General features: G+C 44.6%; 1 protein-coding gene across 1 annotated transcript in view; it reads left to right on the top strand.

The window, feature by feature from the left end:
- The first annotated feature begins 5,220 nt into the window (after window positions 1-5,220).
- Window positions 5,221-15,829, top strand: part of arsj (arylsulfatase family, member J) — a 17,183-nt gene continuing 6,574 nt past the window's right edge. The window contains exon 1 of the mRNA XM_042069533.1: window positions 5,221-6,158. Within this exon, the coding sequence (XP_041925467.1) occupies window positions 5,857-6,158 (302 nt within the window). The 5' untranslated portion in view covers window positions 5,221-5,856. The remainder of the gene's footprint in view (window positions 6,159-15,829) is intronic.

Below are 15,829 nucleotides of genomic sequence, written 5' to 3'. Positions count from 1 at the left end.
AGGTACTACTACACGCAGTTCATGAAAACGTTAGCACATGTGACAGGCCAGGTGCTGAATGAGATATACACTGCATGGGCGGAATGGGACAAAACACCTCCTATTTGTTTGTTTGATTTAATTAATCAACTTCTGTAGACTAATTTATTAGTAATTTATTTGACAGTGATTTAATTGACCTGTTCACCTCTGAACACCAGTAAAACAATAAAAAACATTTTTGTTTCCAATTCCGTTTTTTGATGCACTCTGTCAATACTATACCGTGTTTCTTTAATACACATATATTTCACAAATAAACATTTGTTCTTTGCGTGCTCATATTCTGCTCTAGTGTGGCAGTGAGCTGTGGACCAGGTGTAAGCACATCTTTTCTACACCCCTTAACTAGACTAGAATCAAGGGCCAGCAGTACTGTTAGATGTGTCAGTGTGCGTGTGGATGTGGTCTCGAATGTGTGCACAAGCATAGGATACTAGAATGGAGTGTGATTTGTATGAGCTTATGAACTTACAACCCATTATACAGTATGGCTTGCTGTTGCATGTACTGTGATGTTTTAATCCATTCTGACATTTTTTGCAATTCAGCTTAATCATTTCCACATGTAAGGGTTAAGAACATAGAGATGGTGTGTCTGCGGCGACCGGCAGCGCTGGTATGCAAGGGAGCCAGGGCGACCCGGAATGCCTGCCGCTGCGCAGGCCACAGCTGAGTGCCTCTGATCCTACAGGCCCTCACCTGTGCCTCGTCTCCCACCTGTGATCCCCCGTGTCAACACCTGCCTGCTCGCATGAGGGGAGAGGGGGGTTGGGGATCCTGTTTCCATTCAGCCCCGGCCGCGCACCTACACCAACACGCACAGGTTAAGCCGCAGTCACGACACAGTAGGTAAGCCCTCCCAGAGTGGATGGAATTCAAACATGTCGGCGTGATAAAGGGTTAAGTCAAGAAGAAACCCCAGTCTCTCGACTGAGGCGGATTGGAACCAGTAGTGGGGGCAGGTCAACCATTCACATACAGTACCACATAGGCAATCTGTTTAAATGCACTGATAAGAAGAATGGCATAATTCATTCCTGGGCAACAAAGACCCACTCTGGGTAAGATAAGATGTATCTCACATGACGGATGTCATGACCCACATAAATTCACGTATGAAACTAGCATTATTTGAATACGCATAGGTGCTGTAAACAAACACGGATTACGTTTGTCAGATACACCTTGGCTGATTATCTATAATCTAAATAGATCACTGTGAGTCAACTTTTACTGACTGAGCGGCAGGGATTCAAAAGAGTGTTGGCCAGATGTGAGCCTGTTGTTTTAAAGGGGACATTTCTGCTAATAAAATGAGTCACATCAACAATGACGCCATTATCCCTGGGTGGAGGCTGGCTGCATTCGAATGTGCAGGGGGCCTGGCTGTAGGCTGGCCAGCCAAGCAGGGTCCCATTCAAAAGAATGGAGGGGGTGCAGTGCATGGGCCTCCACTGGTGCACTCACGAGCCAAAGAGAGGTTTGCATCTGTTTGCTTATCTTTGTGCGACACATGTTTGTATGTGTGTGTGTGTGTGTGTGCGTGTGTGTGTGTGTGTGTGTGTGTGTGTGTGCTTGCATGCATGTGTTTATGTGTGTGTGTATGTATGTACATAAAAAGTGCACACACTACGTGTGTGTATGTGTGTGTGTGTGTGTGTGTGTGTGTGTGTATGTGTGTGTCTGGTATGGTGTGGGGACTAAATAAATATCTCTAACAAATGCTAAAAGAGGAAGTGTCAATGCAGAGAAGGGAGGGAAGAGGAGCTTATAGGCCACGTCCTCATTATTCCCTTTTTGTTTGAATCTGAGACACTTTTGCTATGTTTGCGCCTATCATCTTCTCCAGCATTTTCAATCTCCTGAAACAGAACCATCTGAAAACGCTGTCAGCCCTGTTTCCATTTGAAATATCTGGCTTTAAGTTTTAATGCGGACAGAGAAATACGCAAACATCTGAAAACAATGATGTACAGACCCATGTTCCCTTTTTCACTGGACCTTGTCAGTCAGATGTCTCTCGATTCTCCATAACTACCTTCAACTTTCACTACTAGTCTACCAGCCGTGAATGCAAAATGGAGAACGAAATATAATATTTACTGGCCTTGCCGGCTTTGGTGGCATAGTGCAGTTCAATTCTGCGGTCCAATGTTGACAAGGTACTGGAATTGCATACGTGCATCTAGACGGAGATCGTATTGGTTTTAACATGCCCATTTAAAACTAAAATGGAGCAGTGTGGATGCATTCCTATATTGTTTGGTTGCAACCCATGGGGATTGTTTAGAGCTGTGAATATTGTCAACCTTTTAAGATACGGGAGAAGGCTGTAAAATGAGGAGAAGGAGATGAAGAATTTGGATGGTCCTAAATGACACTAACTGCAATGTAAATTCTGATTTTAACTATTATAAATATAACATCACCATAAGTGTAATGTTTTCTACAAAGTGGAAAGAAAGTTCTGCTGCTCAGTGAGGGACAGAAATTAACAAAAACTTAATTTCAGGTCTGAACTCAAATCCATACTTATCAGCTTATCAGGTTGGCAAATGTGTTGCCTCAAACAATCTTATTAAGAAGGTTAATGATGACACTGGAGACAGAGTAAGAAGAATGACTTTAGCTCCGGACATTCTCCAGAAAAACAAACACGCCAAGCTCTTACAAACTGTCCACACATGGCTACAGACAGCCGTGGAAATTGCAGCTTACCATTTTCAAACTGGGATCTTCCCACTCCTACATTCTCTTTTCAGCAACCCTTTATCAGGTCAGCCAAAGAACCACCCTCATAATTATAAGGGGCCCTGGAGCCTTTTGTGTGAAAACAAAGTGTGAAAAAAACTGCACCTTTCTGTGTGGAGAAGCGCAATCAGGTGGACAAGAATGTAGAAAAGCAGAATGCATATAAGCAAAATAGAATAAAGCAAGTACGAGTATTAGGGAAAATACCGGTAGGTGAAATGGGAATATCTGCTGTTATCACATTGAGGTATGATCAGAGATCATCTTTCTCCAGGGGGTATGAATAGCCATTTCCTGAGTCATGCAAAAAACTGTGAAAACCCTTTAAAACCATGGAAACCCTTTATAAGGGACATATAACTTACATCTGATTTTGTCTGGATTTGGGATTTACATTTTTGTAAATCCCAAATCCAGACAAACTTTCTCCAGCATTGCAAACCATATATCTGAGTAGAACACCTCAAGTATTTTCCAAATCGATAAATCTTAGTCCTCCTGAAACAGCCAACTGACTGACTAAACTCCTGCACTGGCAACAACACCACAGTGTTGACTTGGTCTGCTACCTGCTATAGGACCTGTGCTGTTTGGACACATAACACCTCCTACTTAACCTCCGAGTCCCAAGCAAGCTCGTGTGGCAGCAGTGTCACAAAACACTCTGCTGTGCCGGTGGGGTGTGAGGTGAGATCGGCTGCCGTGTACCTAGAAAAATAAACACAGCCAATGAGATAACTCAGACTGAATGACTCCTTTCTGGGTGGGTTGGCGGGTGCAGCATAATGTCGGGGCAGAGAAACCCCAGGTCCCTCGGCTGGTTATTTGTTGACACTTTAACAGAACATACAGTAGGTCTAAGCTGCTAGAGTCTGATATTTTTATAAGATATCTCAAAATGGTGAATTGCCATTTTATTTATAATAAAGAAGGCAGCTACAAGCAAATGGCTATCCTCTCCCAGGTGATTAAATCTCTGCATCACCAATTTCTTTCTGGCTCTTCATTTATGCTGAATGGTTCACACAGTCACATTTGAACAAAATATTTTGTACTAAAGTTTTTGTAAGGGTGCCTCTTCTTCTGGGGTAAATATTAAAATAGGTGCTATATAAAAAATTAAAATAGGTGTGCTCTGAGCCATTGAATTTCATGGAATGGACCTCCATTTTGTAGTGTACTTTGTAGTTTTTTCATGGAATGAGCTTCAGTGTCATAGGGTTACTACAACAGAGACAAGTGGCGGGCACTCACATCAGATGAAGTACCCAAAATGGCTTCATAAATATTACAGTAAAGGTGCTCTAAGCGATGTTGGGTAACGTCACTTGTGTTGACGTTCAAACAAAACAGAGAGCTCCCTCCCCTTCCCTTCCGTGCAACTGAAACTCTCTTGAATGCGCATCTCCTAGATAATTGGCTGGAAAAGTTTGTTATGTTTCATGGTCCAGGCTGCACCAGGCTGGATCCTGGGCTGTCTGAGACCACGTTTATTTTATTTTTTTACAGTGTATTAGGTTGACAGGCAGCTAGTGGGTTATGAGAAGTTTGCTGTATGTGACAAAAAATGTGTAGCCTACCTTGGAAACCGTTTGACATTGCTTAGAGCACTGAATATGGGTTATGTTATCAATCCAGGATAGATCTTGAGCAAGTCAAAATATGGCAATTGAGAAGCATGTAAAGTGTTGCCACTCAAAATTAAGAAACCATCTTGCCTCATCTTAAAGTAGGCTATAACATAAGATAGGCCTACAACCAGGCTCCAAATTGCTACTGCCCTCTATGCATAAGAAAACCCATGTGAAAACTTTTGGCAACACTGCAGTGTTACAGGCTTGTGTGTTGGTTGAAGGCTTGTAGTGGTGGCGCCAAAGGATCCCGTGAATTTGTCTTCCTGGTTCAGAAGTTACTTACTGTAGGTGTCTTTTAGATGTCTTAGACACGTTGTGGTCAAATGAATTGCTGTGGCAAAATATTTACGTAATAACATTGTGTTTTGAAGAGAAATATGAGTTTGTGTTATTCCATGTTTTGTGGTTTAGTAACTGTGACCCCCCGCCCCCCTTTTTTTTACATAATAGTGAAATATGCTTAGGCTCTATTGGAATGACTATCCGACATACGGTTGTGTTTCATACAAAACTATACCGGTAATATGCAATTGTGTCGTTATAAGTTGGAAAGGTCCGAAAAGCCCTGACTCCCTTTTTTCACTGTGAGTTAAGTGTTGCCATTTTTTCTGCATCAGCGAGTCCTCATACTGTTTGGTGACTCCAGAAGGTGAAGAAGTACTATACTCAGAGCTACAGTATTCCGATTACATGTAGTCTAGCTCATCTCAAAAACAGTCCCACACACATAAACTGTGTCGGTCTGGCGCAGCCAGTTGGAGGGAAGGACTTAAACGCATAGTCATTGGCTTGCAACTTGGAGTGGCGAATTTAAGGCAGATGTGCCAGAGGAGAATCATAGACTTAACATGACGAGCCCAAAGGGGATCTACATTTCATACTTTTGGAGACGTTCTAGGGACACTCATGGTAGCTCAACTTAAAATTGTATTGTGGGAAACAGTATTCGGTTCAACAAAGCTGGAACATGCGTGTCAAGTCAACAGGGCTCAAGAACTGCAAACGTGATACACAACTTCAGAAGAACCTGCTGCCACAGCTGTCGTGAAGAAAGGGGAAGGTTTAATTAGATGTTTTAGGGAGTTAGCCCGTTTTGTCTGGCTGACGATCTTTTCGGGGATTTTACTCTATAGGGCTAATGCATTGTCTTCCATTGACATGCAGAGATTAACATAGAAGTGGACCTCGACAACCGCGGCAAGTCAGACAATGCGAACCCAATTTCCAAGCGCTTCTGTTACACCCGCCAGTGCGCGAGCGGACCATGCACACGCTATGCATGCTTTGTGGTCAGCATGGCATACGGCAATATAAGTGCTGTGCACATAGTATCTGATGTCATTTTTCACGTTTAAGAGCCGTTTTTGTCCTGCGATATTAGTAGAGCTCATGACTTCACGTTGAGACAGAGAAACACCGGTGGTGCAAGATGTTGGCTTTGGAAATGCTGACTTCCTTATCGGTGCTCAGTTGTACTGTCTGTGGTTATTCATCCTGGGGTAATATAAACGCCCGACTACCCAACCACGTTAACGAACTGGACAAAACCCCATCCCAACCGCACATCATTTTTATCATGGTCGACGATCAAGGGTTCCGTGATGTGGGTTATCACGGATCTGAAATCAAGACGCCGGCAATAGACAGACTCGCTGCCACCGGAGTGAAGTTGGAGAATTATTACGTGCAGCCTCTCTGCAGCCCTTCCCGAAGTCAGCTCATGACTGGCAGGTGAGATACCCCGATCAAACTTATCAACACCGATGCAGAAACTGCTCTCCTATAGCATAGTTGTAGATACAACTAAATACTCCTTAAGCTATAGAATTTGTTTCAGTTTGATGACAACAGGGTTTTTCCCTTCCCTATGTGCACTTCAAGTTATCCCAATTACTCGAGATCTCTGTGCAAGCTTTCCTCCATGCTCACTTCCCCCAACCCCAACAGAAACCCCTTTAGCGGTATTTTATTGCCGGTTCATGGGAATCAGGGGGTGGGTGAGTGGTGGCTTTGAATGGAAGCATATTGGTGAAAATGAAGAGGAGACTCTTTCACCCCCCTTCTCTTCCCTGTGCATGGAAAGAGGCTTTGGTGACCATATGGAATGCATACGTGTTGCTGTTCTGAACTATTGTGTGCAAGCATCTGTGCATGTGGGTATGTATTTGTATGGGTATTTGACCCCCCCCCCTCTTTCTGTGTGTGTGAGAGAGAGAGAGAGAGAGGGAGGGAGGGAGAGTGTGTGTGTGTATGCGTGTGTGTATGTGTGTGTGTGTGTGAGAGAGGTTTTCTCCAGGTTGGAAAGGATGAATGACTCAGTGGAGTGCCTGTGAGGGTTCATTCATTCCGGTCGAATCCAAACAGGATGACTTAGCGAGGGGGGTAATGAAGAATCAGGTCGAGGCCGTGAACACAAATTAAGGAATGTTTTCAGAACTCCTAAGAATGCTTATCTTGTTTGTGCAGTCTTAAGTAGTAAGATGAGGATGGGACATGGCTGTCTGAGAAACCCAAACCCAGGCAGATGTTTCTCTCTCTCTATCTCTCTCTCTCTCTTTCTCTCTCTCTTTCTTTCTCTCTCTCACTCTCTCTGTCTCTTTCTCTCTCTCTCTCCCTTCCTCCATCTAACTCTCTGTCATTCTCTCCCTCGCACATGCACTTGCACCCATGTGCAGTAGTTTTGTGTGTTGGAACTGTAAATACTGTTGGACTTGTAATGATGATATAACTCTAAAGACATGAGAAATTAAGTATTTTCCAGGGTCACTGTACATTTGATTTCTCTGTTGCTGTACTTTTACGCATTTAGGCCTACTGTATGTTCATGTTCAGGCGCTCTCAATTCTTAAACGACACAAAAGACAGTAATCGACTAGTGTCCTTTAAACTGTATGTCATCATGCTGTAGACCAAGAAGCATTTCATCCAACACCACTGTCTGCACAACTGGCTGTTTGGGTGGGATGGCTAGTGTCTATCTTTGTGTGTTTTTTAACGACGATCAGGAGATTTAATTTCTGAAGAGACTCTTGGGGTTTCACCAGCAGGAGCTTATCAAGTGTTTTGATGGGTTGACGTGGCAACCACTCAAATGGGCCTGTGACTGTGCAAGCACAAAGGTTTTATCTGATTTGGGCCCTTTTGTGCCACATCAATTTCAAGCGAGCCCTTTGCACGCTAGCTAGATATTTTCCCACGTGTATGCTATCAAATCAGATGGTTGCCAGTGTGTTTATCAGGTAAATGGACAGAAAACACACCAGTTTTCAGTGCAGACAGATAATTCACAGAATAAGAGCGTAGATCTCATGTATTCTGATGTACTGGGAATTTGTTGTTGGCTGGAGAGGTGTGTTGCTTTTCGGTAAAAAGTTTCTGGATTTTGAGGCAGGTCTTTGAAACCTAATTTGTGCCCTGTACTGAGTCATGCAAAAGGCATCATGTTATTCTGGAAGTATTGGTGTATGTGTGTGTAAGTCTTTCTGTAATTGTGTATGTGTGTATGTAAGCGTTTCTGCAATTGTGTGTGTGTGTGTGTGTGTGTGTGTGTGTGTGTGTGTGTATGTGTGTGTGTGTGTGTGTGTGCTCTCTAACAGGAGAGATCACTGAGTTTGTGAGACCCTGTGTTTTATTGATTAAGCCCCAGCCCTTGTGGTAATGGATGAGTTCCTGGACTGTTTATGTCCTCTTTGAGCGCTACAGAGAAGCCAGACCTCTCACATACACACACACACACACACACACACACACATACACAGAGGCTCACTGTCTCCACTGAGCAGTCCACAGGCAGCATGCAAGAGAGGAGGCCAGTGAGCCATGTCTTCTCTGCCAGCTCAGTGGGAGAGAGCTGAGGCGTACTTGCGTGTGTGTGTGTGTGTGTGTGTGTGTGTGTGTGTGTGTAGAGTGTGTGTGTGTGTGTGTGAGTGTGTGTGTGTAGAGTATGTGTGTGTGTGTGTGTGTGTGTGTGTGTGTGTGTGTGTGTGTGTGTGTGTGTGTGTGTGTGTGTGTAGAGTATGTGTGTGTGTGTGTGAGTGTGAAAGACGGTGAAGTGTGTCGGTCTCTGTGTGCGAGTGTTGGTGGGAAAGATATGTGTTAGTCACTGTGTATGTGTGTGTTTACGTGGCGACAAGAATCAGCAGATACGGAACTTAGAGGCAGATGTGGAAAGTGGATGAAAAGATACCACACAGACACCACACTCGATGTCCTGCTCATAATGAACACACAAGCGCCTAGCCATGCTGCCAAGTGGACAGAAATCAGTCTCAGCGTGAAAGCTCACATCATCACCATGCAGTCCGTGAGTGCCACTTTTTCCATTACACACCAACACACACACACACACACACACACACACACACACACACACACACACACACACACATACATACACACACACACACACACACACACACACACACACACACACACACACACAGAGGCACGTACACACATACACACACCGTCACAACCTCTGCCACCTAAGGCCGATCCCAACCTCCTGAAACAGCTGAGAATATTTTGACAACTGGGTCACACATTTCCTTCTGCAAAGCACAGCTGTAAATGACATCACAGCAAGCGATTCATGACCAAGTCATATATACTGTACATACAAGTAAAAAAAACACTCTCTGAAAGATGGGCGGAAAGGAAGGATAGCTGGAATACCTGACCTGGGGCAGAGTGGGCGTGGTGTGGAGGAGTGGGATCTCTTTCACCTCTCTATGCGTCTTTCACCCGAGCCCCCCTTCCTATTATTTCTCTGACTTTAGCGGATGTCGGTGCAATCCTGTGAATTACGCGCATTCTTCAGCCCCTGAGAACTTGCAGGGAATGATGAGAGGGCTCTGACCTCCCCCCACCTCTGGCCCTCTCTGGGTACTTGGTGCTCCCTTACCATGGTGTGGACGTAGGGTGGACGTCTATAGAGTAGACATTTTAGGAGTCCTTGATTCATGCATTGGTAACAAAGGGGTTTTTTAAGCATTAAAAGTCTCAAACCTTTTCTATTTACTTCCTCCCTCCCTCTGTATACTGCTGTAAGGATACTGTGTGTGTCTCTCTCTCTCTCTCTCTCTCTATGCTGCTGTAAGGGCACTGTGTGTCTCTCTCTGTATACTGCTGTAAGGATACTGTGTGTCTCTCTCTCTCTCTCTCTCTATGCTGCTGTAAGGGCACTGTGTGTCTCTCTCTCTGTATACTGCTGTAAGGATACTGTGTGTCTCTCTCTCTCTCTCTCTCTATGCTGCTGTAAGGGCACTGTGTGTCTCTCTCTCTGTATACTGCTGTAAGGATACTGTGTGTCTCTCTCTCTCTCTCTCTCTCTCTATGCTGCTGTAAGGGCACTGTGTGTGTCTCTCTCTGTATACTGCTGTAAGGATACTGTCTCTCTCTCTGTATACTGCTGTAAGGGCACTGTCTGCCTGTCTCTCTCTCCCTCTCTCTGTATACTGCTGTAAGGGCACTGTCTCTCTCTATATATATACTGCTGTAAGGGCACTGTCTCTCTCTCTCTCTCTGTATACTGCTGTAAGGGCACTGTCTCTCTCTATATATATACTGCTGTAAGGGCACTGTCTCTCTCTCTCTCTCTGTATACTGCTGTAAGGGCACTGTCTGCCTGTCTCTCTCTCCCTCTCTGTCTCTCTGTCTCTCTCTCCCTCTCCTACTGCTGTAAGGACACTGTGTCTCTCTCTCTCTGTATGCTGCTGTAAGGGCACTGTGGCCATGGCTGGCTGGGAGGTTTGTATGCGGAGGCCAAGACACCAAGGCTGCGCTGCGCTAACCGTCATTGCCACAGTCATGGTTTTGTTTCCTCCGTCCGACCACACGTACCCAAAACCGCCATGCAAATGGAGCGGCGGTGTGTCAAATGGAGTCTGTTGGTGGACCCAAGAAGGACGTATCCAAACATCACCCTCTCTGGCTGTTGGCTGGGGCTGATGTCTAAGCATCCAACGATGGGGAGAGAGCTGAGAGTGTGTGCTCTGTAGTGTTTGACCTCCATGTCTGCTTGTAGAATCACCAGGACATGGAAGAGCTCGATCATATTATCTGGGACTTCAAACAGGCTGTCAGTCTCTCTAATGCAGCTGATTTATGAAAGAATACATAACGATGTGAGAGAAGCCAAAATAAGCCGTTTGTTTACAGTATGTCATTATCTGAGAAGCTGTTTAATGAAAGAAAACAACTTTGGTAGAAGGTCTGGAGCTCTTGACAGCTTGCCAACCTGACACGATCCATCGGGCTCGACCAAATGAAATTTGTAATCAAAGCTACTTATCTTCAACGAACTGCCATCCATCAACAAACAAATGATTAAGAAGCCGCACCAGGGTCCCTGGACTGAGTGAAGAGATGGCTAGCATGGATAAGGGTGGACTGAGTGAAGCCTTGTGCACTCTGCTAGTGGCCGTACTGTATCCCATTTGTAGTTATATCAAACCGCCACACTCGTTTATTTGCTTTCCTCTACAGTTTCCTTCATTCTATCTTTTTTGGGCCCTTTGCTTACAGATCACTGTGTCTGTAGTCTCACCATCTCTGTCTGTAAGGGTTTTTTTTTTCTTTCTCTCTCTCTCTCTCTCTCATATCTCATATCACTCTCTCTGTGGAATCTGCTGTATATGTCATGACGTCTACTTGTATATATGTTGTGGGGCTGCAGGTTGTTAAGGTGTGTAATGGGTTAATAAATCCCTTATGTACGGGGTGTAAATGTTTAACACTCCCAAACTCTCTCTCTCTCTCTCTCTCTCTCTCTCTCTCTCTCTCTGCCTCAGGCTGTCCAGTAATGTTTGCTCTCTGCTCGCTTGCTTTGTGGCACTCACATGGTTTTGGAAACAGTAAAAAGAAAGAGATTGGCAATGTGCTGTAGATGTGACAGCTAATGAGACGATGAGAGGTCTGGCCAGAGAAGAGAGATGAAATGAATGTTTTGGGAAAGTTTGGATAGAGGGGCAAAGAGAGAGAATGAATAAAAGAAAGAAACTGAATGAGGTGTGTGGTAGTGAGAGGGAGAATGATGGAAAAGGTGATGATGAGGCGAAAGGAGGAGAGGAGACAAACTGTATACACTATCTAATACTATCCAAGTTTTAATGAATTTCTGATTGGACAAGAGGCATTCCATGAGTGGGGATATCACAGGACATCTTAACTGCAAGTAATCACTGTATTTTGTATTGAATTGTCCAATGTGATAGTTCCATTCATTCAAAGCGAGATAGCAGTGATTTCACATCACGTTTGACCGTTATTGTATGAGCAAATTGAGTAAATGGAGTAGGTTTAATGTTCAGATTAGTATGTAATGGAGTAAGTTTAATGCTAGGATTAGTATGTAATAGAGTAGGTTTAATGTTCAGATTAGTATGTAATGGGAGGACAAACAAGTATACAAATTGTGCACATACAGCCTCTCTCTCTCAATTTGACTGTAGAGTGAAATGGCTGAACCACAGCCGTGGATACCAACCCCACTCACTCATGGCATATTTCTTAAGTATACTATGATAGATAGAAAGAGAGAGAGAGAGAGAGAGAGAGAGAGAGAGAGAGAGAGAGAGAGAGAGAGAGAGAGAGAGATAGAGATAAAGGGGGCTAGGGCTGGGGTGAGGGAGTCGTTAAAATGCTTTGCTTTAGGGCCTGAATTTGATTAGGTGGAGAGTGGTGTAAAGCACATTTATTCAAACCATATGTGAGGAGGAGAGGGAGTGTGCTGAGTATGGGCTAGTAGTGCTAGCCAAGACAGACCGAGAAAGAAAGAGAGAGAAAGAGCGAGAGAGGAGTGAGAGAAAGAGGGAGGGAGAGAGATGGAATGAGACAGATGGAAAGAGAGAGTATGTGTCTGTGTGTATGCGTATGTACTGTATATGTGAGTGTGTGTGTGTGTGTGTGTGTTTGAGATGTCTGTGCTGGGACATACAGTACATAGTGATTGGGCTTGCAGTTGTGTGTGTGGATGCATGCTACAGTCCTTTTGTAAATAAGCTAGAGACGATGACATGATTGCTGCCACTGTTGTATTTTCACAGCACAAGGCCAGCCTTAATCAAAACACTCTCTCTCTCTCTCTCTCTCTCTCTCTCTCTCTCTCTCTCTCTCTCTCTCTCTCTCTCTGTGTGAAGAATTAACATGTGTTTGACAGCTGCATGAACGGTTGCATCCAAAAAGTAACCCCAAAGCAGGTCTACTTCTGACATAAATTTAGCTGCTACTCGGGGACAGTTGGCCTTTGAACTTCGACCTTTGACATAAGGCAGAATTAGGGCACTGCAAGGCATTACCGAGGTTTGTAAATCATGTTCCTATTAGGGACTACAACACTCTGGTATTTAGGCCACTAATTTAGTCATTGGTTACACTTGCCTCTAGGTTATAATAAAAGTAGAAGTAGCTCACAATACTCTATCATTAGCCTGAATGTTTAGGTTCAGATTACAAGAGGAAAAGTGATCACCAGATAACTCCCATTCATAATCTTTTTTATTATTGTTTGTGATGTTTCGAGCCTGTGGCTCTTCCTCAGACTTGAGCAGTAAGTAAGCCACAAGCTCAAAACGTCATGGGATCTATCTGGTGTGCGGATCTCTTTTCCTCTTGTGATACATTGTGATGTGTATATGTATGTACTGTATGTATGTATGTATGTATGTATGTATGTATGTACAGTGTACAATATGTATGCGCGAATTCATGTAATGAAGAAGCCACACACCCACAAAATGCTTCCTTAGACAGACAGACCTGCTTTCAGAGAACATAGTTCAGGAGAGCACTCTGTCATGGACACGCCATGTTCACTGACACCCCATAGCTCACATCTTGTGATAGATCTGTTTTTTATTCTTTTTTTATTTTGAGGAACATTTTCTATACATATGCGTAATGCTTGCTATGTAGTATTCTTCCATATAACCATACGAAGTATGTGTATGTATATATGTATGTATGTATGTATGTATGTATGTATGTATGTATGTATGTATGTATGTATGTATCTATTCATACAGTCAAGGAGCTTCACGTCCAACAATTCTTCCATCAATAGACAAGACCTACTTTCAGAGAGCATAGTTAAAGGGCCATGGAAATGACATGTTCACGATGGCTCATAGCTCATGCCTGAGTGCTCAGAAGCCCCTCTGGCGTGCGGCCCCTCAGCTGCAGACTGCGTAATACGTATGGGGGTTGGATTCCCTGGGTGCTGTAGAGCGGCCCCACAGCTGCAGGTTGCGTATGGGGGCCTGATTCCCTGGGTGCTGGTGAGCGGCGTGCCCGCTGCTGCAGGCTGTGTATGGGGGCCTGATTCCCTGGGTGCTGGTGAGCGGCGTGCCCGCTGCTGTAGGCTGTGTATGGGGGCCTGATTCCCTGGGTGCTGGTGAGCGGCGTGCCCGCTGCTGTAGGCTGTGTATGGGGGCCTGATTCCCTGGGTGCTGGTGAGCGGCGTGCCCGCTGCTGCTGTCAGGGGCTCTCGTCCGGATGACTGAGCTGTCTATAAGGATCGCCGATAACCGCGGCGCGGAACATTCTGATTTACACGCCCTGTAACATTCTGGAAAAGCGTCTCGTTCGGGGAATGTGGGAGCCCACAAGGTTCTCACGAGTGTGAGGGGATTCTTTTTTCTCTTCCCTTCTGTGGATTCTCAAGGAAAAAGTGCTCTTAAAGGGTCCAGGGTTTATCATCCTCAGTGCTTTTGTGGAGGGGAAATTGAGGAGATAAACGCCTCTACAAATCGTTTCAATTTGTCACAAATAATCAACTTCACGGACGATTGCATCCATGTAAACATTAGAGTGTAATCAAGGAGTTAAGGACACAAAAATGTACACAATTATGCAGCAACGAAATAGACCAGAAACAACAAGGTCTATTGCCAATTAACAGAACAGGAAAATGACCTGGTAATCGGCTAAAGGCCACATATGGGGGCTATTATGAAATCAAGGCTTTTGTTTGTTTGTTCGTTCGCTGGTCCATTGTTTCCCCAAAACATATCTCCCAGTTTTCCCATTCTCTGTGGCCTGGTCCTTGCCGAAAAACAGGCATCTTGAATGCAGTGAGAGAACATGGCTGGATGACTCCTAAGCATCTAAGAACCTCCTTCAGTCCCACATGTTCTGCTCTTACTGATGAGCTGTGGTTATAAGGGACTTGGGAGAGAATAGTCCCTCCATTGTCTCGCCCGTCTCCCATGCATGTTTGCTGCACTCCCAAATCCACAGCCAACAATGATGGCAGCATTTAGCCCCCCCAAAAATGAAGCAAACCAAAAACCAACCGATGGAAGAACTCACTTGACATGAAATTCTCTTTGCTTGGCTCCATTCTGTACTGTGTGTGTTTGTGTGTGTGTGTGTGTGTGTGTGTGTGTGTGTGAGAGAGAGAGACTCAGTATGGGTTTTAATTCAGTTTAGTTGTGGCCAAGAGTGCCTTGGCAGAGACTGACTGACTCAGTCAGTCCAGTGTTGCAGCTCCTTCCACCTCCCTCCGTGTCTCTCTCTCTGGTGCTCATTATGGGATGCCAGCACTCGCCGTGTGTGGTGCGAGGTGGCCCAGGGAAATCGAGTAACTCCCAGAGCCAGGTGTGCTGTGAGGTTTGTTGCCGTGGAGATGGATGGGAAGTGTATGTGTGTGTGTGTGGGGGGGGGGGGGGTTGGAAGCACATCTGTCAGGCAGCGGTGTGGTGCGGATGCAGGAAGTTGTATATCTTATGTTGTAGGGAGCAGAATGTAGCAGTTGGGGTTACGACTTCATTGATACAAACTTCACTGTGGTCACTCACGCAAGCACACACTATTACACACACACACACACACAAACATAAGGCACACACACAAACATAAGGCACAAACCGATCAAACACATCCAAATGCATATACATTACACACACACACACACATCATTCACTCATACACCACACACACACACACACACACTCACAGTTATTACATCATTATAGTAATATATTTAATATACATTTGGATGACGATCTTCCCGATAATTTTCCTACACCGTACTTGTAATGGTTTGGGTTTTTGAGCTGATTTTACAGTTCTATGCTCTCTTAAAAAATCCCAGACGGCGGTTCTGTGGAGCCTCTATATTTTTTCAAGGTTAAATAAACGTCGAACAAACTCAACTGGTGAAGCCTATAAATTACTAAAGTGAGGAGGCCAATGGCCAACACAGCTGTTCTGAAGGGATCATGCTCTCTCTCTCTCTCTCTCTATCTCTCAAGCACACACACACACACACATGCATACTTCTTTTACCTCTCCCCCTAGTCAGTATGCGAATATGTCTGTAGATGCTGTGCGGAGGTCTGTTTACGTAAGGGGAGTAGAGAGCTTATCATGCAGTGGCTGAGATGAGTGCTAGCTGTATTATT

The sequence above is a fragment of the Alosa sapidissima genome, chromosome 18 (genome assembly GCF_018492685.1).
Source record: "Alosa sapidissima isolate fAloSap1 chromosome 18, fAloSap1.pri, whole genome shotgun sequence".
Lineage (NCBI taxonomy): Eukaryota > Metazoa > Chordata > Actinopteri > Clupeiformes > Clupeidae > Alosa > Alosa sapidissima.
This window is presented reverse-complemented; position numbering and strand designations above follow the sequence as displayed.